The sequence below is a fragment of the Salvia miltiorrhiza genome, chromosome 3, assembly GCF_028751815.1.
Source record: "Salvia miltiorrhiza cultivar Shanhuang (shh) chromosome 3, IMPLAD_Smil_shh, whole genome shotgun sequence".
NCBI classification, from domain to species: domain Eukaryota; kingdom Viridiplantae; phylum Streptophyta; class Magnoliopsida; order Lamiales; family Lamiaceae; genus Salvia; species Salvia miltiorrhiza.
Genome location: NC_080389.1, coordinates 42113822 through 42136336, shown reverse-complemented (window position 1 = coordinate 42136336; position 22515 = coordinate 42113822). Strand labels below are relative to the sequence as shown.

At 36.4% G+C, this 22515-nt stretch overlaps 2 protein-coding genes across 4 annotated transcripts; one reads left to right on the top strand and one right to left on the bottom strand.

The window, feature by feature from the left end:
• The first annotated feature begins 9890 nt into the window (after positions 1-9890).
• Positions 9891-13546, top strand: LOC131015837 (uncharacterized). 3 transcript variants are annotated; one of them, XM_057944274.1, is made up of 4 exons: positions 9891-10236; positions 10508-10576; positions 11579-11845; positions 13121-13546. In XM_057944274.1, the coding sequence occupies exons 3-4, from the start codon at positions 11666-11668 to the stop codon at positions 13292-13294; spliced, it is 354 nt and encodes a 117-aa protein (XP_057800257.1). In that variant the 5' UTR covers positions 9891-10236; positions 10508-10576; positions 11579-11665; the 3' UTR covers positions 13295-13546. The 3 variants fall into 3 exon arrangements, with proteins under 3 accessions (XP_057800257.1, XP_057800256.1, XP_057800258.1); XM_057944275.1 differs by having other exon boundaries at positions 9912-10236; positions 10508-10776; XM_057944273.1 differs by lacking the exon at positions 10508-10576.
• A 7258-nt stretch (positions 13547-20804) lies between these two features.
• LOC131018825 (uncharacterized) lies at positions 20805-21985 on the bottom strand. The gene is made up of 3 exons (XM_057947529.1): positions 21703-21985; positions 21482-21642; positions 20805-21293 (listed from the first exon to the last, which is right to left on the bottom strand). The coding sequence occupies exons 1-3, from the start codon at positions 21983-21985 to the stop codon at positions 20805-20807; spliced, it is 933 nt and encodes a 310-aa protein (XP_057803512.1).
• Positions 21986-22515: the final 530 nt, after the last annotated feature.

The window sequence follows — 22515 nt, the reverse complement described above, 5'->3', positions numbered from 1 at the left end:
TTCAGTTTCAGTTTCCAAACAATATTAGTTAAATCATTTGAGACTTAAAATATGATTTTCGAAAATATGAATGCACATGTATGATGCACTGATGTAAGATAATTTTTAAGTGAGTATAAAAAATTACTTACTGATTGACTGATCATTGTAGTAAGTCGATACCACGTTTTTAGTTGGACTGATGATGTGAGTTCCCCCTTGATCATTGACTCGTATCTTTAGTTGACACGTCATCAGTTTTAGGACTTCAGTTGACTGAACTTCAGTTGGCAAAACTTCAGTTAGTAGCTCCGTCTTCAGTAAACATTGCGAATTTGGATCAGCATCAATCTTCAGGATTCAGTAGCCCGATCCTTCCACATAGATCATTGAATCTATCTTCTGGGAGCGCCTTGGTCAGCAAATCAGCTTTTTGAATGCTTGTGTGTATCTTCTCAACTGAAACGTCCTTCTTCTCCACATGATCTCTAATGAAGTGATGATGTATTGTGATGTGTTTGCATCTGATGTGAAGTACTGTATTTTGCGAGATTGTAATAGCACTCGAGCTATCAAAGTAGATGGGTACTTCCATTTCTTCAATCCCGTAGTCCTTCAATTGTTGGACTAACCACAATATTTGCGAGCAATAGCTTCCTGCAGCAACATATTCAACTTCAGTTGTTGACGTAGAGATTGAAGTTTGTTTATTTGAGAACCACGAGATTAACTTGTTGCCTAGGAATTGACATGTGCCGGAAGTTGATTTGCGATCCACCTTACATCCAGCAAAATCTGAATCTGAGTATACAGTTAACTTGAAGTTGTCATCGGCTGGATACCATAAGCCAACATTTGGTGTGCCTTTGAGATATCTTAGAATCCTCTTTGCTGCATCCATGTGAGCTTCCTTTGGGTCTGACTGATATCTCGCACAAACTCCGACTGCAAAAGCAATATCGGTCGGCTCGCCGTAAGATATAACAGAGATCCTATGATTTCTCTGCACTTTGTAGACAATATTGATTTCCCTTCAGTTCCTGGATCCACCTTTCAGTTGGTGTTCATGGGAATCTTCACAATCTTCATATGTTGTACTCCGAACTTATTGATCAGTTCCTTAGTGTACTTCGAACTAATTATCAGTATCCCTTCTTCAGTTTTCTTTACTTGTAATCCCAGAAAGAAATTCATTTCTCCCATCATCGACATCTGGAATTTGTTCGTCATGATTTCAACAAACTTCTTACACAGTCGTTCAGATTTGGATATGAAGATAATATCGTTGACACAGATTTGAACAAGTAAGAGATCATCTCCTTCTTTCAGTGTGAACAACGTCCTGTCCGCTGATCCTTTCTTGAATCCTTGTTCAATCAGGTACTCTGATAGAGTATCGTACCAGGTTCTTAGTGCTTACTTCAATCCATAGAGCACCTTCTTCAGTTTGTACACCTTGTCTGGTCCAGCAACCTCAAATCCCGAAGGTTGTTCCACATATACTTCATCAGTGAACACTCCATTGAGAAATGCACACTTCACATCCATCTGGTGTACCTTGAACCTTTTATATGCTGCGTAGGCTAGGAATAATTTGACTGCTTTCAGTCTAGCAACTGGGGCGAAGGTTTCATCATAATCAATTCCTTCTTCTTGGTTGTACTCCTTCGCAACAAGTCTTGCCTTATTACTGACTACAAAACATTTCTCGTCCTTCTTGTTTTTGAAAATCCACTTCAGTCCAATGACCTTTGCATCATCTGGACGATCCACCAATTCCCAAACTGAATTCCTGTCGAATTATTTGAGTTTCTCTTGCATCGCTATAATCCATTGGGTAGATCTTAAAGCTTCTTCAACATCTTTGGGTTCAGTTTGCGATAAGAAGCAACTGAAATGCTCATCTTCGTTGATGCAATTTTGGTTGATATCGTAGACGAGGTTGCACATAGATCTTCGAGTCTTCACGCCATCTGATGGTTCTCCAATGATGTTGTCGTTTGAGTGCAGCTCGAGCCACTTCCTGTACTTCTTGATCTCTTCCGGTGAAGGTGGAGGTTCTTCAGTGAGGATAGATCGTGGTCCATCAGTTGTCGACTGAGGTTTGACAGTAGCTTCAGTTTCTGCTTGAGTAGGGGACTGGTGAATTATTAGTGAATTTGGCTCCACATGTCCTTCAGTTTCAACTTCTTTAAGTTCCTCAGTTGGTGGAGTTCCCCCTTGACTGATGCCTTTAGTATTGGCTTCAGTTGGACCTTCAATTACTTGATTGATCTTCTGAAACTGAAGTTCTTCGGTATCTTCATCTCTTTCTGGTCCCTACACTGACACCTCATTTGGTTCACTGTTTTTCTTTTTAGTATTGGAAACTCTATTGTTTTTGGTGTTCTCTTCAGTTTCCTGTTTCCTGAAATCATCAAGTGACTCATCAAAAATAACATGAGGTGTTTCTTCCACAACCATTGTTTGAGAGTTAAACACTCGATAGGCTTTGCTGGATTCTTCAGTTCCAGAGTATCCAAGGAAAATTCCTGGATCAGCCTTGCTATCAAAAGTGTTTTAAGTTTCTTTTATCATTGTTATGAATGAAACACCTGGAACCGAAAGCATGAAAATAAGAAACAGTTGGCTTCATATTCTTCCATAACTCGTAAGGAGTTTTTCCATGTCTTTGAGTGTGGAAGGAACGATTTTGTGTGTAGCATGTGTTGTTGATTGCTTCAGCCCAAAACTTCAGTGGAAGTTTTGATTCAACTAGCATTGTCCTTGCTGCTTCCTTCAAAGATCTGCTTCTCCTTTCAGCTACTCCATTTTCCTGAGGAGTTCTTGCTGCAGAGGTCTGATGACTGATCCCTCGTTCTTCACAGTAGTCTCTAATCACTGAATTGAGAAATTCAGTCACTCTGTTTGATCTGATGCCGATGATGTCCATTTATTTTTTCAACGCTCAATCTCTTCATCAACTTCGGTAGTTCCTTCAGTGTCTTACTTTTTCTATATAGAAAAATAACCCAAGTATATCGTGAGTAATAATCTACGATGATCAGTCATGAACTGATCATACTCATCAACATCGCCTATTGATGTACCTTTGGATTCTGAGTTTTCTCCTGTCATCAAGAAGGAGTTATCAGTATTAAGAGTTTTAGAGTGAGAGTTTACCTCTGGCCCATCCATTCCATTGTCGTAGCTATTGCAGGAGTTGGCGGCCACACTTTCTGCATCTTTAGCCATGAGGGCCTGGCTCTCATCGTCTGAACTTGTGGAGTTGCTGGCTGATGATTCAGTTGAGGAACCAGAGTCTTCAGCATCTCCAACCACCATTGCCTTCTTCTTCTCGTACTTGCAATCTCTTTTAGCACGAAGGGCTTTGCGCTCTGAGTGTGATAGTTCAAGGCAATCAGTTCTATAATGGCCCTTCTTTCCGCAGCCAAAACACTCCACATCCTTGAGATCGGGAGTGGATGATTTCTTTTCTTCAGTCTTGTCGTTGGAGTATCTGGGCTTGTACTCCTTCTCATTGCCCTGAAGTTCTTCTTGTGGAACTTTTTGTACTTCCGGAACTTGGATTCCATCTTGTTAAATCTTTCAATCAACAATGCATATTGACTGAAAAATTCTTCTGGCTTCAGTTCAGTCGACTCCTTCGACTGCTTCTTGGGCTCCTTCGATGAAGCTTTCAGTGCAGCTCCCTTCAAATATGATGGTATATCTTCATCCGATACTCTAGCTTTCTTTGTCTCTTTGTTTCTACGGATGTCGAATTTGTTGACTTTGAGATCTGAGAACAATTTATCAGTCGCCAGTGTGTTAAATCTGGTCTTACTCTGATGAGCGACTGAGTATATATGCCAATCCCCTAGTGCAAGAACACGAAAGATCTTCAAGTTGATCTCTCGTTGGTTGTATTTGTCCTTTGAGATGGACTGTACCTCGTTCAGTATTTTGTTGAATCTGTATTCCATCTCCTCGACTAATTCATTCTTGAGCATCTGGAATGAATCAAATTTTTGACAAGCTATTAATAGCTTGTTCTCCTTGATCTCCTCTGATCCGATGCATAATCCTTTAAGGATATCCCACATCTCCTTGGTAGTTTTATAGTCCATGATCTTGGTGACGTGTTTGTCGTGGACAGTGCCATAGATGATGTTCTCAGCAAGATTATCCAGTTCATCTTGCTTTCTCTCTTCAGTGGAGAAGTCGGCCTTATTTTTGATCTGAACTTCGTTGTAGGAATCCTTTGTTGTGTCAATCGGTACCCTCTTGACTATTTCTTTGATAATGATTGGCCCGTTGGTGATGACTTCCCACATTCTGCAATGTTGTGCCGTGAGGTAGCACTTGATCCGAAATTTCCATACGTCATAGTTTTCTATGCTGAACGTCGGCAGCGATGAGGACTTGCTGAAGTTAGTTTCCATGTCAGAGAAAGAATAAACGACAGAAATAAAATGCACTTAGCACGTAGGAAATGAAACATTGAAAACTCATTTTCGAAAGGGTTCGAATACCAACTAGATTACAAAAAATAGGCTCTTAGTAATCGAAACTTAGGCTAAGGGTTTACAATGTAATTGCCTAAGGATCTAAGAGAATTTAGGTAATCAATGAACTGATTTAGGCTTTGGATATTCTCTTCTTCAATTCAAACTTTGGAAAGCAGTGAGTAAGCTGAGTCACAAATTTTGCAGAGTTTCAGCTTAAGTATTTGAATCGGTGAAGATTGAAAGTGATTCTCGAGCTCTATTTATAGGCGAAGTCTTTGAATAGATCCGTTGGTGAGATGGTCTTCAAGATTTCTGCCGTTGTGAGATAAATTGAATCTTCGCCTGAGGCTTCAATCTCCAAGGCTCCTGATTGGTTGCGGATTTGGCGTCTCTAGCAGTAGGAGCATGGTGCTTCTGAAAAGTTATCACGAAATAGGAAACTCTGTTCAGGCGAGGACGATCTTCATATTTTCGCATTTAATGCAGTTGTACTTGGCATGAATACGTGACTTCTTTTAAACTTAAGTCTCCAGTCCAAGGAAGAATGTTTATTGATACTTGATTTGAGTATCAGTCCGCTATTTCCACGTGGCAAACACAAATATTCAGTCATAACTGAATCTTCAGTGAAAGTTCGACCTTCAAAATACTTTAGTATTTTGTCTTCAGCCTTTTCAATTCCAATCTTTAGTCAAGCGTCTTCAGTTCTTCGATCTTCAGTCCAGCGGTCTTCAGTCTACCAAGTAAACTGAACTCTAACACTTGAGTTCAAAATTTTTTAGTCTAGTGAAAAAACAAATCTAAAGATTTTGGTATCATCAAAACATGGACAAAGATATTTCATTAATTTCCCAACAGTTGGAGATGCTCTTAAGCGCACCAGGAGGCGGAGATCGTGATAGACGGCTCCTTTCAAAATGGTACACTATTTAAAATAGAGAATATTGTGTGACCATCACAAGGCAACTAATACAGCTTCATCATAATCATAAATATGAAGGCACTAACCTAGACTAGTAGTAGTGGTTAGGGATGGCAGTGGATCTTGGACCCTGCCCAGATCCGTGGATTCAGATCCATTTTTTAGGGTCCGAATCTCATTTTTTTGGATCCAACGGATCTGGATCTCAATTTTTAAAACGGATCTGGATTTAGATCTTGAAATTTTAGATTCGGATCCGACCCAGATCCGACCCATGGATCCGTTTTATTTAATATATATATATATATATATATATTTTATATTTTATATTTATTTTATTAATAATATTAAATATATTAAAAATTAAAAACAATACACTACAGAGACATTTTTTTTCTTACGAAATGTAATTTGGAAGACTTGTTATCATTGACTTGAGCATTGAGATTTGTTTATTTTGAATTTTTAGTGACTTATTTTTTTATGTTGAGACTTTATATTGCATGAATATGTTTTGTGCAATATTTTTTATGATGGAAACTAGATTTTGTTGATTTTGTGACTTTTTTTTTAAAAAAATTAATTTAAAAACAGTAGATCCATAGATCTGGACCCGTGCACCTGCGGATCTGACGAATCTGAATCTGGATCCCAAATTTTTAGATTCATTGGATCTGGGGCGGATCTGGATCCCATAAATTAAAACGGATCTTGATCTGGTATTGATGAGATCCGGTCTAGATCCGGCCCGTTGCCATCCCTAGTATTGGTAAATGCTACACTTTGAAAAATGTATATTAATTATTTTTTGGTAGTCCAATTTTTTTTGAAGCTGACGATTCATATTTAAATTATTTCACAATTAATCCAAAAGTTATCTACCCTTTTGTATTTATTATACATAATATTTATAATTTTGAAGCTACAACTTTTTTCTATAATGAAAAATATACGGTATTACTGAAAAGAGTTTAGAAAAGTGGTGGCACAAACATATCTATGATCAAGGATGTAAACGAATTGGATCGAAGCGAATATCACATTCATAAAAATAATTATACATTCGAATCGGTATTTATCTTTCGAATCTTATTTATTATTCGTATTCGATTCGCGAATATTCAATATTTGAATCGAACTAAATATTCATTTCAATTTCTTACAAGTGTATTGTAAACAATATAAATCAAATATTCGATTTGATTTTCTAATAGTTGATTCTAATCGAATATATACAATTTACAATTTTGAAGGATAAATTTTTTTAAATAATATTTTAAGCAATATCGAGCTCACACATAATACATTTACTTTTAAAAACTCAATAATATATGTTAAAAAGAAATTCTATTGTTCGAAATTTCAACTCCCAAATCATAGTACAAGCCATACATATATATATATATATATATATATATATATATATATAGGGGTGGGCTACCGTGAGAACATATGCATCTTAAAATAAGAAATAAGAGCAATTTTTAATGTATGAATTTTATGTAGAACACGTATGAATTCGCTGTATAAATGTATGAATTGTGAAAAATAAATTTTTGCTATCTTTGGGATTAGAACTCAGGACCATAAATCCATCCAACAAAGTTACGAATCAACCGTAGATCTTAATGATCTAAGAGCTGAAAATGATTCTTATTTTATGTATTAAGAAATGTACTTATTTTAGCTCTCCCCTATAAATATACATATATTTATTTATATTTACATTTACATTTATATTTGTAATCATATATTTTCAAAAGTTTAGTCGAATATAATAATTTTTTTTAATCGTATTTAATAACTAATCAAACAAAAAAAATATTTATATATATGTTTGAATCATAAAATTTTATATTTGAATATTAAAAATTCGAATCAAATACTGAATCAAACTAAAATTATTTACTCATTTACATTCCTATACATAATATAAAATGGGGCGAGATCGTTATTACTAAAACTTGAGTGGACCAAAAAATAAAATGTACAGAGGGTTTGGTTTCAGAACTTTGAAACAAGCTGGGTTTGAGTGGCTGATTTGCTGACCGTTCTTGTTCTCTGTGGGAAGAGAACCGAAGAGAGAGAGAGAGACTGTGCGGCACCTATCCATTTCTCTTGCTACGTTTTGTTTCGTTTTTCATCGTAACTAGTACGGCCACTCGTGCGATGCATGAGCCACGATATATTTACTTATCTTTTAAAATTTTAAATTATGTTAAAATATCAAAGTGTCATTATTTATGAATTAGATTAATTGGTAACGAGAAAATTATACGCCATTCGTCCACGATATCAATTTCACTTTTGACATTTGGTATGTCCACAATATCATTTTCACTTTCATTTATAGCAGTGAGGTTCACAAACTCCACTCACAACAATAGTGAGATCCACCCCTAAAAAAACACAATAGTGAGACCCAAACTCCACTAATAACAATACCCACTATTATGGACTATTATTCACCACTTTTTATAACTTGTATCATCCACAAAGTGGAAACGATATCGTAGGTGGATGGAGTGTTAATTTAAATATAACTATTTGCTTTAAAATAATGTATATAACGGTAAATCAACTTAATGAGCATTGTATAATAAGAATATAATTAAATTTATAGATTATAAGATAAATCATTTCAATCAATCTCATTTTGAGCAAATAATACTAAACTATCAATATAACAAAATTAGAGTCAAGGGATTTTTTAGGACAATAACTTATGTTGATTTGGAAATTAGGACAAAAACTTTCGGACTTGTAAAAATAGGACACTAATTTTTTTAGAGTAAAATAGGACACTAATTAATAAGCGTCGTAAAAATAGGACATTTCTCGGCCGATAATTGGCCGAAAAATGTCCTGCGGATGCAACACTTATTAATTAGTGTCCTATTTTACTCTAAAAAAAAATTAGTGTCCTATTTTTACAAGTTCGAAAGTATTTGTCCTAATTTTCAAATCAATCTAAGTTACTGTCCTAAAAAACCCTCGAACTCAACAAAATTAATAGTCGTCATTTAATACTATAATATTGGGATCTTTAAAAACTAAATTGCATTATTATTAAAAGTTTATATTTAAACAACTCAAAACTAATTTAAACATTAGGAGAAATACGAATAATATAAAAGGAATATATAACAACAAATATGTTTATATAAATAAATAAATAAATAATTCGTATACATAATTAAATAAATCTAAATAATATTTTAAATTCTAATTTTAATATATATATAACTAATTTTTTATTTGTAAATTCACATTAAAATAAATAGTACAAATTTTCTTTTCCTTAACTGCATTAAAAACTATTATACTTTAAAAATATTTAAATTTAAAATAATTATAATTAAACAACTATGTAAACTTTTTTGAAATGTAAAAAATGACACCTACTTCACCAACAAACGATAATAAAATGAAAATAAAATAAAATGATGTTCAATATTAGAGATACATGAGAGTGAACAAAAATTAATTTTAACACTATAAATTATTGTAAATTATTCACTTCAAATTTATTTATTACTCCAAATTAAAGATTATAATTTTTAATTAAACATTGGAATTGAATATTTTTTTTCATGATTCGAATTTAATAATTTTTTAAATAAAATTAAAATAGAAAAAGAAAGAAATTTTGGAGGGCAGAAGTGAGAGGAGAGAGAAAATTTAATACAAATTTCTTGCTCCTTAATTGTATTAAATTTAAAATAATTATAATTAAACAATCATATAAATTTTTTTGAAAGGAAAAAAAATGGCATCTACTTATTTTTTCACCAACAAACGAAAATAAAATGAAAAAAAAGTATGATGTTGTACATTATAGATAAATGAGAGCAACAAAAATTAATTTTGATACTTTAAACAATCATAACTTATTCGTTTCAAATTTATTTTTTTATAATTTTTACTTCGAATTAAATATCTTTTCGTGATCTTTAATTTAACATCCAAATTGAATACTTTTTCATTAATCGAAGTTAATGATTTTTTGAAAAAAGAAATAAAATAGAAAAAAGGAAAAAGAAGAGAGAAATTTTGGTGGGAGTAGTGAAGGGAGAGAAATTTTGGAGGTAAAAAACTCCTCGTTTATTTGTATATAAATATAAATTTTAATTTTTATTGTGTCTTTATTGCATGAATTGAATCTAATAACAATAAAATATAAAAAATTATTAATTTTAAAATTCAAGGAAGCATATAGAATAATTACCGAACATTATATATATGTTAGCCCTAGATAAAAATTAGAGTTTGAATGTTTTAGCGTATTTAACTAAATTATATATTAAAATGCAGAAAGAAATGGAAAGATGGGCATTACTATAAAATATTTTTTTTTGAAAGGTACTATAAAATATTTTTGTTTGGCGCAAGAGTTTCGACAACATGAAAAATTGAAATTGGCTAGAAGTAATTAAAGCATGTTATGTTAAACATCAATATAATAAAACTCATTAATAAAATTAGCAATTAAGTAGTATTTCTTTTCTTGAAATACTATACTCCACAAATTTTATCTCTTGTTATTTCCGCCTCTCTCTCACACCAGAAAATCCTTTTCCTCTTTCTGCCTTTCTCGTAGTCTTGCATCTCTCTCACACTCACTCGTCGTGCCGCACAGATCTTCCCACCTCGCCTTCTCCGGCAACAGCTGTAGTAGGGTACGTCTCCTTTTTTCATCGCCCCATCCGCCTCGCCTCTCACTCGCCGCCACCGTCTTCTCCGCTAACAGCCGCAAAAGGGAAAATCAGCAGTAGCGTTTGCAAGCCTCGAGAAGTTTGCCTCTACAGTTGCATCAGTCCGCCTCTCTGACCTCCGCGGCTCTGTGTGAGTGCCTTCGTCCGACTTTCACAACTACAGCCAAATAACTCAATTAGGGCTTCGAATTTTCCATTTTTTCTTCTCGTTCTTCTCCATCCACGATTTTTGAATTTTGTTGTATTTATCTGCTATTCAAATTGTACCTATTTATGGGTTGGTGAATCTTGAATTTTTCTTTTTTTATTTTGTTTAAAAGGAGGCTTCTTGGTATAATCCGATTTGAAAACTTAAGTTCGTTCAAAGTTTTGGAGAAAGGTTGAATGGTTTTCTTGTGCAGGGATGATGGGTTTGGTTTCTGAAAAATTGAGAAATTTTTGAAGAACTCTCGACAACTGCCACAGTTTTTGTAAGCGTTTCAGTTGTTACAACTATCATATTCAATTTTAGCAGAAAAAATTTGTGTTTTAGCGGGAATAAGTTACCGTTTAACTGGTCTTTTATATAGTATATAGATAGATATAGATTCTATTGGGTTTTCCCTTCTTCTTCTCTTGTTTTGCTGCCTGTGTTTTTGGAACCTCTCTTCAAGCCTCTTTTTTTCTACTGGTAAGTTTCTGTTGGATTTTATATTTCTGTTAATTTTATAGCTTTTCATTTTCTTAGTTTAGGTGTTATTCCATTATAATCTGAGAATTTAGGATTGGGGGTTGGGGATACCCCCCATTTGTTTATTGGGTTAAGGAAATTTCCAGAAATGAAATTTGAGCCTTTTGAGATGTATAACGTTAATAAGGTTTAATTTGGTGTGTGTGTGTAGTTTTGGAATTCACTTCACGTAATTTTCCTGAGCATTATTGTCTCAATTGTTGTTTGAAATTATTGGGATAGATTTGCAGTTGAAGTTGGGTAATGTGTGGCTGTGATTGCCTGGAATCTGGATACTCACACATGGGCAATTAATTTTATACTTTTCCTTTGATGAAATGATGATGTGCCAGAAAGGAGATGAGTCTAAACTTGCAGTTTTAAGTAGCCTTAGAAGCTTGTCCTTGATGATGATCTAAGTAAGGAGGCGGCAAATGATTTGGTGTTTTAGGCCTTGATAGTGCGAATTGTTGATAGTTATAACTAGCCTTGGTCTAGAATTAGTTTGGTTGCATGGTAGCCATTGGCCAATCTGATTTCTCCTGTTAAATTATTGTAATGAATGAACATAGGATGGGCACCATAACTGATATTGAAATGAGTAATAAATTAGTGGAATAATGAACTTCTATAAATGCGTCCGCCTCCAGCAATTTTCACAACATTGATTGGCCCTCACTCCATTTGAGATTGTAGGAGGATGAATGTAGGATACATTTCTAAATTTAATTCTTTGTGGTAAATGAGATATTTTATGTTGCAGGAGTTTGTGGTGTTTGGAAATCGAGTGAAGAGTGTGGTTTCAGCACCTTAGTTTCATTGAAGGGTGGATGGGAAAAGGTCGATTTTGATGTCGTTGAGGATAAAATCAGTTGTAGACAAGTTTGTGCAGGAGCTGAAGGAGGCTCTAGATGCAGACATACAAGATAGGATCATGAAGGAGAGGGAGATGCAAAGTTACATCGAGGAACGTGAGCGTGAGGTTGCTGAGCGCGAAGCTGCTTGGAAGGCAGAACTCTCACGACGTGAGGTACTTGATTCACCTTCTTGTTTGTGAATGGGAATAGCTAGTTGTTGATTTTCTTGAAATGCCACTGAATCAATACAACATTTCCTATATATATATAGCACTTCTTGAAAGTGTGGAAAACATGAGGAATTAGTCCTAATTGGTGTTCTTAGCAGCTTTAGATCAAATATGTGAATATGTTTCTTTTGTGAATGGGCGTAGTATAAAACACTTGAGTTGTGATCTAGATGGGAGTTTCTTTCTATGATGCGTTAGGCTTAAAGTCTAGTTGTTGGATGTAGAAAAGCAAACGAGATACCTTTTTAATGGGAAATGGACTGATTTGAATATTATGCCCACTAACTTTTTATGCATTCCCAGACAACTGTCGGCTAAGACTATTCTTTGGAACTCATTGTAATGTTTTTAGTCACATATAATGTATCCATCATTATGTGGCTTTAAAAAATTTCTTATTTATGTTGTTTTATTTCTTTGCTGCTGACCTTTGGATGCTAATCTGCCTCTCTTATGTAGCACTCGAACAGCTTAGTTATGCAACTGCTTTTGATAAATCTAGGCAGTTGGAAAGTGAAAGCATTTATGCTTCTCGCTTAGGTGTAGTATCTTCTAATGGTTCTTTGTATACAAGACATGGTTTTTCATTCTCTCTTTGCTATTGAAGTTCCATAGGTTATATTTTTATAATGTGCCTTCCATCAAACTTTTACTACAAAAGTCATACTACCATTACTAATATATCAAACTAAAGCGTATTGTTTTACATTGTGTTTGCTTTTTATCCCTCTAAATGGAGGGATAACAAAAATTTATGCCTTTAAATGTTCGCTTTTTTATCCCACATTTTACACAAACACCATTTTTCCTTCCTTATTTTCACTTCAAGGAGGGATAATATTATCACACCAAAATGGAAGGATAATATTATCCCTCCTTGAAGTGAAAATAAGGAAGGAAAAATGGTGTTTGTGTAAAATGTGGGATAAGAAAGCGAACATTTAAAGGCATAAATTTTTTTTATCCCTCCATTTAGATGGATAAAAAGCAAACACACCCTTAGTGTTTTATGTCTTTTTAAAGATCTGTAACCATGCCTTATTCATCTAGAACATAAATATACGATCTCCTGAACATAGATGAACTTTCACAAGTCTTTTAAGGCCGATGTCTGAACTTGGTTGGAACAACACACACACACACACACTCCTTTAAGCACCTATTTCAGCATCTCTTGTCTTACTTCTTGCTTACACTCACTTGTAATTTGGCATTCAGGCAGAGATTGCTAGGCAGGAAGCCCGGTTAAAAATGGAAAGGGAAAACCTCGAGAAAGAGAAGAGTGTGCTGATGGGAACCGCATCAAATCAGGATAACCAAGACGGGGCTCTTGAAATAACCGTCAGTGGTGAGAAATATCGCTGCCTCAGGTTTGCAAAGGCGAAGAAGTGAGTCTTTGCTTCCACATTAATCTTCTTCAAGTGCATATGCATCTTGGATGGTGCACGTTGATTTAGTTGTCCAACGATGAGCTGTGTCGAAATTCGTCTTCGCAATGAAGGGAACAAGAATATGGACTTGGAGTCTTAGACTTTCTAGTTTAGACGTTGATTCATTGGTTTGTGGAAATTCTGTGTAAATATCAATTGATAAATCTTGGCTTCTTTCTTTCTAGTTTGTTAAAGAAATCTAGATTTGGTATCATCTCAATCTCAATCAAGTTTCTGTGAGAGATTTTTTGGTGGATACATGTAACGTATATATTAACGATGTTATTTTACATAGGTAGCACGTGTGAATTGTTGATAGTTATAACTAGCCTTTGTCATGCCGTTATAATTAAGGCTTGATTAGAGATATTGTTAGGGATAATTGCGTGAAAATACACAAACTTTGCCAAAAATCCATATTTGATGCGAAGTTAGGATTTTACATTTTAATACACCAACTTTCGTTGTTGTCCAAATTTGACACGACTTAATTCTTAAAAATTCAAAAAATAACCTTTTTTTGTAAATAATTATACAAAGACCCACTTATGTTATTATTTGGGATATTTAAACCAAAACAAGATATTTTCTTATGATGTTTTCTTTTAGTCTTTGATCCGCGCCTAAAATGGTTTAAAAGAAAACATCATAAGGAAATATCTTGTTTTGGTTTAAATGTCCCAAATTATAACATAAGTGAGTTTTTGTATAATTATTTACAAAAAGGGGTTGTTTTTTGAATTTTTAAGAATTAAGTCATGTCAAATTTGGACAACAACGAAAGTTGATGTATTAAAATGTAAAATCCTAACTTCGCGTCAAATTTGAATTTTTGGCAAAGTTTGTGTATTTATGTGCAATTTTCCCATATTGTTATAACCTCAACCTTTTTCGCAGTCATGCACTTTTTTGTGACCCCATTTCTTGTTAAAAATTACTCCCTCCATCCATTAAAGTTGACAATAATTACTCTTAATTAAAGCCACTAATTAAGACACTAACCAACCCCTAATTCTAACATATTTAACCCTACGAATTTCTACTCATTTCGCTTAAGTTGCTTAACCCTAGCCGCAACCCCTCAGTTCTCTCTCTCTCATCGCCCGCCTCCCCGTTTGTGAATCTAGGGTTTTCACCCTCGATTCACCGTGGAATCGCGAATCAATCGCTGTTGAAAGTTGAATCACCGTTCGAATCTAGGGTTTTGGACCTTTGGTTCGCCTCTCCCGAGCCCGTCGGCTCTGGTTCGCCCCATTTCATCACCGCGATGACGACAAACTCCTACTCCAGTGACTCTCCGGCTTCGCCGGAGCCCGTCGCCTCTCTGAGCGGCATCCTGCTGCACGGCCCGCCCGTCGCCGAGTCTCCGTTGATTCTACGCTCCCCCTTTCACCCCGCCGTAGAGGTGGCCATCTGAACCGGAACCGTGAACCGGATCGAATCGCACGATTGTGGAACTGAAACCGGAACTGTGAGAGACGGTTCGGAACCGAAATCGACATCGGCTCAAAACGGTTCGGTTACAGTTCCATTTTCGAGAACCGCCGGTTCTCGGTTCTGAACCAGAACCGAAATCGTGGAATCGTGAACCACACGGAACTGTGGAATCGGAACTAGATCTGTCCAGAACCGTCTGCACCTCAAATTGCCTCGCATGATGTTTGCATGCAATGACTTTGGCAAACCTTTTAATGCCTTATTTGACAAAATTGATTGTAGGGGGCTAAGGGAGCGTTTGCAAGATTGCAAATGTGAATTTGAATTTCAAATTCAAAATCAAAATTCACCTCAACATCTTTCTATAAATACACCCTTAATTCCCTTTATTTTTCCTCACACCAATTATCATCTCTTCATTCTTTCTCTGCAATTATCTCTACAAAAACTTTATCTATATTACTCTCTGCACTCTCTCTCTCTCTCTCTATATTACTCTCTTTCTCTCTACAAATACTCTCTTTATTACTTTCTCTGCATTCTCTATACTACTCTTCTTCCTTCTTTCATTTATCATCCTCACTACAAAAATGGCTGCTTCTGGTTCCGGCTCTGGTCGCAATATTCGAGATCTCGACGAAGCAACCTATATTGGGAGTAAGGATCCTACTTCTCAATTCCAAAGGGTGCCCAATCGCCGTGAACGTGAAGAAATAGAGGAGGCACAAATCCGTGCCGATGCGGAAATGGCGGAGCGCCTTGCTCAACAACAATCCGATGATGAAATTCCATCCACATACCAAACTGAACAAGCCGATGGTGATGCCATCGATTTGGAGGACGAGATGGGAACGCTCCGACCTGGATGATCGACAACGAGCAAGAAGGAACGAGCTCCGCCGTCCAACGTCTTCACGGTGTACTTCAAAAAAGTACAAGTGAAAGACCCCGAAATCGGCAAAACTGTCATGAAGGGCGTGTACAACCTTTATGGCAAATCTTATGTTTTCAACGTGGGGAATGGTTGTTGGGAACCTTGTGGAATATCCTAATCCTGGTTTTGATGATACCAAAATCCATAGGTCTTAATTGTAATAGACTAGAACTATTTGAACTCAAGTGTTAGAGTTCGTTTCTAGTTTAGTTTGTGATTCCGAAGACTGAAGACTGAAGACTGAAGGACGAAGGACTGAAGACTGAAGATACCAACTGAAGTATCAGTTGAAGAATCAGTTCGGAACTGATTACTTAATGCGTGCCGCGTGGACTCAGCGGACTGATACTAAAGTCAAGTATCAGTTAAACATTCTTCCTCGGACTGAACTTCCAACGTTCAAAGGAAGCCACGTACTCACATAGTACAGCCGCATTAAATACAGAGATCTCAGGATCTTCCTCTCTCTGCAGAGGTCATTCCTATTTGGTGGCTACTTTATCAGAGACGTCGCATCTCATGCTCTTCAACATAGCCGTTCCCACCAAACAAGGAACCTCGAAGATTGAAGCCTCAACCCAAATTCAAAAAGCTCTACAACGGAAGAAATCTTGAAGACGTTCTCCGCCAACGGATCTATTCAAGATCTCTCCTATAAGTAGTGCTCGGGGATCACTTCAATCTCCACTGATTCAACGACATAAGCTGAAACTCTGCCAAAATAGTTTCTCAGCCAAAAGCTTAACCTCCCCAAAGCTTGAATCGAAGAAGAGAATTCCAAAGCCAAAAATCAGTCACTGCTGATTACACACATTCTCTTAGACCTTAGGCAAACCTCTGTTTACCCAGAAGCCTAGGTCAAACTTGCTCCAAAGAACTTGTTCTTTGAAGTATAGTTGGCAAGTTTTCAAACCTCATTTCAAGAGATAGAATCAAGTGTTTGAGTGGTAAAGGAGTTCAGGAAGGTACTCTGACTCTGTGAGATCCTAGCGTGGGTTGTGCTAGGAGTGAGAAATCCAACGTGAGTGAAGTGTTGGTACTGAAGAGTGGAATCTTCAGTGGTACGGTTGTGTGCACCCGGCAAGCACACGGTTCAGTTTGCAGTGCACCAGTTAAGCACTTGTGGAGTGGATTGTTGGTCTGATCAACCGACCGTGGATGTAGGAAGTGTTTTCCGAACCACGTAAAAATCTTTGTGTTTATTACTGTTTTCAGTATTTACATTCTTACTTGTGCTGTTACATTGATAAACTGAAAACTGACTAAAGCATAGAGAAACCTAAAGACTAACTTCGTGCTCAACCCAAAGGCTATTTCGAAACAAAAGATTTCCGCTGCATGTGTTATCAGTCTGACTGACCTATCCCTGATAGTCAGTAGGACTCATAACATCTCTGTTCAACAAACTCGACTGAAGCCTTAAGTGGATCAGTTAAGGACTCTGAACTTAACTGATCACTCCTTACTGAAGAGTGTTCAGTATCAGTCATCAACTCCGGTTCAGTCAAAACTCATTTTGTAAAACAGGAGTCAAAGTTTGTGTTTAAAGTTTCGATTCAAAATCAAAAATAGCCTATAGGTGTATTCCCCCCCCATACACCTATTCGAGACCCTCCGGACCTAACAATGGTTATGGCACCTACAACAAGCATATCAAAAATGTGCATCCTCCTACTAAAGGCAAAGGTAAACAAACGCAACTCACCTCTACCTCGGCGAGCAAGGCACGCCCGAAATCTCTCTTTATAAGTTTAACGATATTGTTGCTAGGGAAGTTATGGCTAGATTTGTTAGTACCGAATCTTTTGCTTTTCAATTTGCCGATAGCATGAATTTTGAAAATGCCATGAAATTAGCATATAATCCCTTAGCTAAAAGAATCCCATGTACAACTATGACTAGAACCATAGTTAAATTAACTAGAAGATATAAAATACAGTTGCGTAATATTTTGACTACTTTACCACATAGAGTTTCTGTGTGCTCCAATATTTGGACATGTGCATTTAAACATAATTCTTACATGGGTATGACTGTTCATTGGGTTGATTTGCAATGGAATTTGAACAAACGTGTTATTGCTTTAAAAAATTCAACTGTGCTCATACCGCCGAAAATATTGCTCTTATTATCTTGAAAATTTTGCAACAATTCAAGATTACTGAAAAAATATTTTCAATTGGTTTTGACAATGCAAACGCCAATACCGCTAGTGTGCTTTCTTTAATTTGTGCATGTAATTCTTCACTACAAGGTAAGTATTTTCATACTCGTTGCATTGCTCATATCTTAAATTTGTGTGTTCAAGATGGCCTTAAGGCTTTGGATAAATCAATAAAACTAATTAGGCAAGCTGTTGAAATGTTACGTGATAAGCAAAAATTACATAGGTCATGGCTAAAATTTTGTAAAGCTGAAACTGGACGTAGTAAGTGCTTTAACATAGATGTGTGCACTAGGTGGAATTCAACATATGAAATATTGAATTCAACATACGAATTTAAGGATTTATTAGTAATTTTTTTTACAAGTGAAGTGAGCTCTATGATTTTATTGCCATCTTATTGGATGATTGTTATGATCTTGTGCAATTACTTAAAGTTTTTGAGGCCGCTACTAAAGATTTATCGGGTGTCTATAATCCTACTTGCTCACGTGTTCTTGTTCATTGTACAATGATTATGGCTCAATTATGTCTTTGTAGTAGTAAATAAAAGTTACAAAGATCCGTTACTTTTATGGTTTTGAAATGGTTAAAATATAATAAATATATTCCTAACGTTTTTTTAATTGCAAAATGTTTAGACCCGTCTTTCAAAGACGAAGGTGTTTGTGGCATTTTAGAAATTTATTATCAATTTTTTAAAGATATAACCTATAGCGAGGAGGGTGTTACTTATGAAGCTTTGGATATGCCAAACTTTATGAATATCAAAAGTAGTCTTTATTGTGAATTACAAATACTTTTTCAAGATTTTACTTCAAAATATGGTCCAAATATTTCTCGAAAACAAACTGTTAGGAGTATCAGGTCTTCCTCTTATGGATTTGACACTAGTACTCAAGCGGGTAATGCTTCAAAAAAATTTCGCCAACAAAGGTCATGATAGTAGTCAAACATAATTTTCCGAATTAGAAGAGTACCTTAGGGAGCCAAAGGCAGGGAAATTACTTAATGCAGGGCCAAATGACGTGGACGTGTTAAATTGGTGGTCAATTAAGCAAGGCCAATACCCCATCGTTGCAATCATGGCGAAAGAAGTCTTTTCCGTCCCCGCATAAACTGTAGCGGTCGAGCAAGCTTTTAGCGAAACGAGATACATGCTCTATGAACGAAGATCTCAAATAGCACCGCATAATCTTGAAGCCCAATTATTGCTCAAAGATCATACATTAGCCGAAGCAAGAGAGCAATAAAATAAATGAGATGATTTGTTCGTAGAGTACCCCATATCCACGACCAAAGGCGACACCGCCAATGCGAGCGAGTCATCTCAACAAATCGAAGGCGAAGACTTTGATGATGACTTCGACTTCGACATGTAGAAGACTTCATGATTATGCAGTGTCACCAAAGGTAAGATGAAGGTAAGAGAACTACGTGGACTTTGATTCCTTTGGGATACATAGGCAACTTAATTATAACTTAAATGTTATAATTAAGTTCAAGTCCTATTTCATTTATTTCTTTTTTCCCCCAAATTACAAGTTGTAAATTAAGAGTTGTAATTTTATTTTAGCATCCAAAAGTTGTAATTTGTAAATTATATTAATAAGAGTTGTTATGTGCAACTTTGTAACTTAAATTATATTTGTAAGAATTTTAATTTATAAGTTCAATATTCAAATAAAGTAATTATGCAATTTACATTTTGTTTTCTTTTATTTTATTAAAACATATTTTATTTAATTAAAGCATATTTTATTTGAATACATAAAAAAAATTGAATCATGGTTCGGAACCGGAACCGTCAAGGTTGAATTTTGGTTCGTTTCGGTTCCCGTGTTCGGAACCGTGGAACCGGCGGTTTCGGTTCGGTTCGAACAGGGAACCGGACCGTGGCCACCTCTACCCCGCCGCCTCCACTGGCTCTTCGGTGTCGCCAAAGCCTTTCGCCTCTCTGAGCGGCGTCGATTGGCCGTCGAATCGGCGTAGATTGGTGTTTGATCTGCCATTTGTTGAGAAACAATCTCAAATCCCCGAGTCTCCGGCTTCATCGGATCCCATTGCTTGTAGTTATGCCGCCACCTCCAGTGACTCTCCGACCTATCCATCTCCGCCTGAAACACCTGATTCGGATGGGGATCTCTATGGCCGTATTATGGCGGACACACTGTTACTGTGGTCTCTTGGAGAGTACGGCGTGGCCCTCGACGACGACGTGGACACCGGCGAAGCCCTCTCCGGTGAAGCCCCCTCCGACGAAGAAACTTACACGTTTCCAAATACTGAAGCAAATATTTCCTTACTAGGTGAGAAGCTTCCTTTTAGTGTGTCTGATCTATTTTTTTATGCGCTATCAGTGGGGATTAATTTCTGCATTGTTGGTTGTTGGTCTAAATATTGCTGAAATGATGAACTATTCTTTGTCTAAATTCTGTGATGAAAACCTATTTTTGGTGTGTTTATGAGAATTTCCTTGAAATTGGTTTTTCATTTTTTGATTTCATTATGTTTAAGGCCGCCTAGTGCCATTATCTTTGTTGATGTATCGGGCTATTTGGTACAGCCTGGTGCCATCATTTTTGATGTTGTGCCTCGTGTTTGAAGGTTTGAGGCCGCCTGGTGCCTTCTTTTATGATGTTGTGCCTGTTGTTTGAAGGTTAAGGTCGTCGGGTGCCTTCTTTTATGATGTCGTGGCTTCATTTTGCATTTTGGTTGAACATCCTAGGCAGCACACATGCTTTCACAATCCACAAATGGTCTTTTTCATTCATTCTAGTAGCCCTTTACAACTTCCACAACTTTCATTTACAGAATAGTTCACTAATTTCATTTACAAAAACAGTGGTCTTTCACAACTTTCATTTACAAAATGTGGTCACTGATTTCATTTACAAAAACAGGCCCCTGTTTTCAACAAAAATAAACTTAGGAGCCCTAAATTCCTAACTCTAGGAAATCATTGAGTAGCCCTTGTTGTGGAAAGGGATACCCCAACTTCTCCACAAGGTCTTGCACCAAATGCATTGGTGCATTTTCAGTCAAGTAGGTAATGCACTCTTCCACCAAATGAATAGACACCTCCAAATCCCTTGGTAGCTGATTTTCTCTCATTAATGCATCTTTCCCCATGTGTGGGATCTTATATGCATTATGACCTCTTTGTTTCATTATCTCCACCATACACGACTGCAAACTTAGAAACACTTTGTTTAGTGTATGCGGAGATAATTGTGCATAAGATTTCTCAACTGCCTTCACAAGGTCATCACAGTTGTAGCACGCATGTTCAGTTTGAATGCTCTGAATAGCTCTAAACCATCCCAAGTCGTTCACATTTGTGTCCGAACTGTTTGGTGGTTGTTGAACTATTCTTATATCGAATCCATGAGCAGTAACTGCAGCCCTAAAATTGGGGTCTGAGTCCTGAATATGTGGTTTCGCATTATCTTGCTAATATAGATCACTTTACTTGCAAATGCAGGCCACTTTGCAAATATGGCTGGTAAGAGCTGTTTTAAAATAAAATAAAATGAAAGAACAGTTTCAATTTCATTTCAAAATAAAATAGAGTACATAGCACTTCCACATTGCAATTTAGGTCCTTTGCATACCTTGTTTATGAAGCACCCCTTCATGACCTCCTTGGTCATGGACTGAATAGGCTTAGTTTCCATAGTGCCCACTGGTCTGTTTTTGCTGTTTCTCTTGGCAGGAACTTGTTCTCTTAATGGGAAGATTCCAATCTTCCCATCAAATAAGCATTCCCCCGAATCTGAAAACATTGGCTTACAAACGGCACACATAAACATTACCTTCTTTATGAAACTCTTACTCTTGCATGTGCAGTGAGTATCTCCCTCTGCCGGTGTTAGGTAAAATCTATATGCTGCATTTGTGATGTAGAACCACTTTTCATCTATGTGAATGGTGTTGTCCATACCCTTAAACTTCAAAGCCAACATAATGCGATCGAATTCCAATGACTCTAGTGAAAATCGCAGTCGCAACAACTTGTTTGGGGCTGTGAGATCGGGCTTTATAGCACTAGAATGCGCTCTGATCGGCCCCTTGTTTACCCACCTCCAAACAGTGTTTTTGCTTTGATTAATCCCCATTGCAAGTCGTCTAATTGTTGATCTTTTGTGTAGCTCTAGGCTTTGAATAAGCTCTATGTCGAAGCTTATTCTTTTTTTTCTTGCAGCCTCTGTTTTGCATTTGTTAAATATATTTCCTCACCATTTTCCTTTTGTTTTTTCGCAACCGCCCAAAGACGAGCAACGGTGCGTTAGGAGGAGTTGAAGAGGGACGCAGCCTCCTTCATGGCGTCGTATCTAGGCTTGCCATTCTTCAAGCTTGCAAGAAGAAACTGCACTATCTTATTCCTATCACTGTAAGAAAGATCTTTTTTCACCATAGTTGGTGTTTTTTTTTGGTTTTTTGGAATTGCATAAGATTTGTAAAAATGAATCATGTGTTGGTGTTTTACAGTGATGTTTTGGAGGCAAACTGAAAATGTACAGCCTGCTGTGAAATGAAAATATTTGGGGGCCAAAAAAATTGGATCTGCCACCTCTTTTCTCTAAATGTGTGTCTTCTTTAATTTGGTTTTTTAAATGTGTACAACCGCCTCTTTTCATTTTGCATT

What these genes read in the sequence shown, in the direction of transcription:
- LOC131015837 (XM_057944273.1), top strand. Translation starts at nt 11,666, where the DNA reads ATGTCGTTGAGGATAAAATCAGTTGTAGACAAGTTTGTGCAGGAGCTG. An exon ending in CAGAACTCTCACGACGTGAG is followed by an intron (nt 11,846 to 13,120) that starts GTACTTGATTCA and finishes TTTGGCATTCAG; the next exon opens with GCAGAGATTGCTAGGCAGGA.
- LOC131018825 (XM_057947529.1), bottom strand. Translation starts at nt 21,985, where the DNA reads ATGGGGATTAATCAAAGCAAAAACACTGTTTGGAGGTGGGTAAACAAG. An exon ending in TACTCACTGCACATGCAAGA is followed by an intron (nt 21,643 to 21,702) that starts GTAAGAGTTTCA and finishes CAATGTTTTCAG; the next exon opens with ATTCGGGGGAATGCTTATTT. An exon ending in AGGGGTGCTTCATAAACAAG is followed by an intron (nt 21,294 to 21,481) that starts GTATGCAAAGGA and finishes CCACATATTCAG; the next exon opens with GACTCAGACCCCAATTTTAG.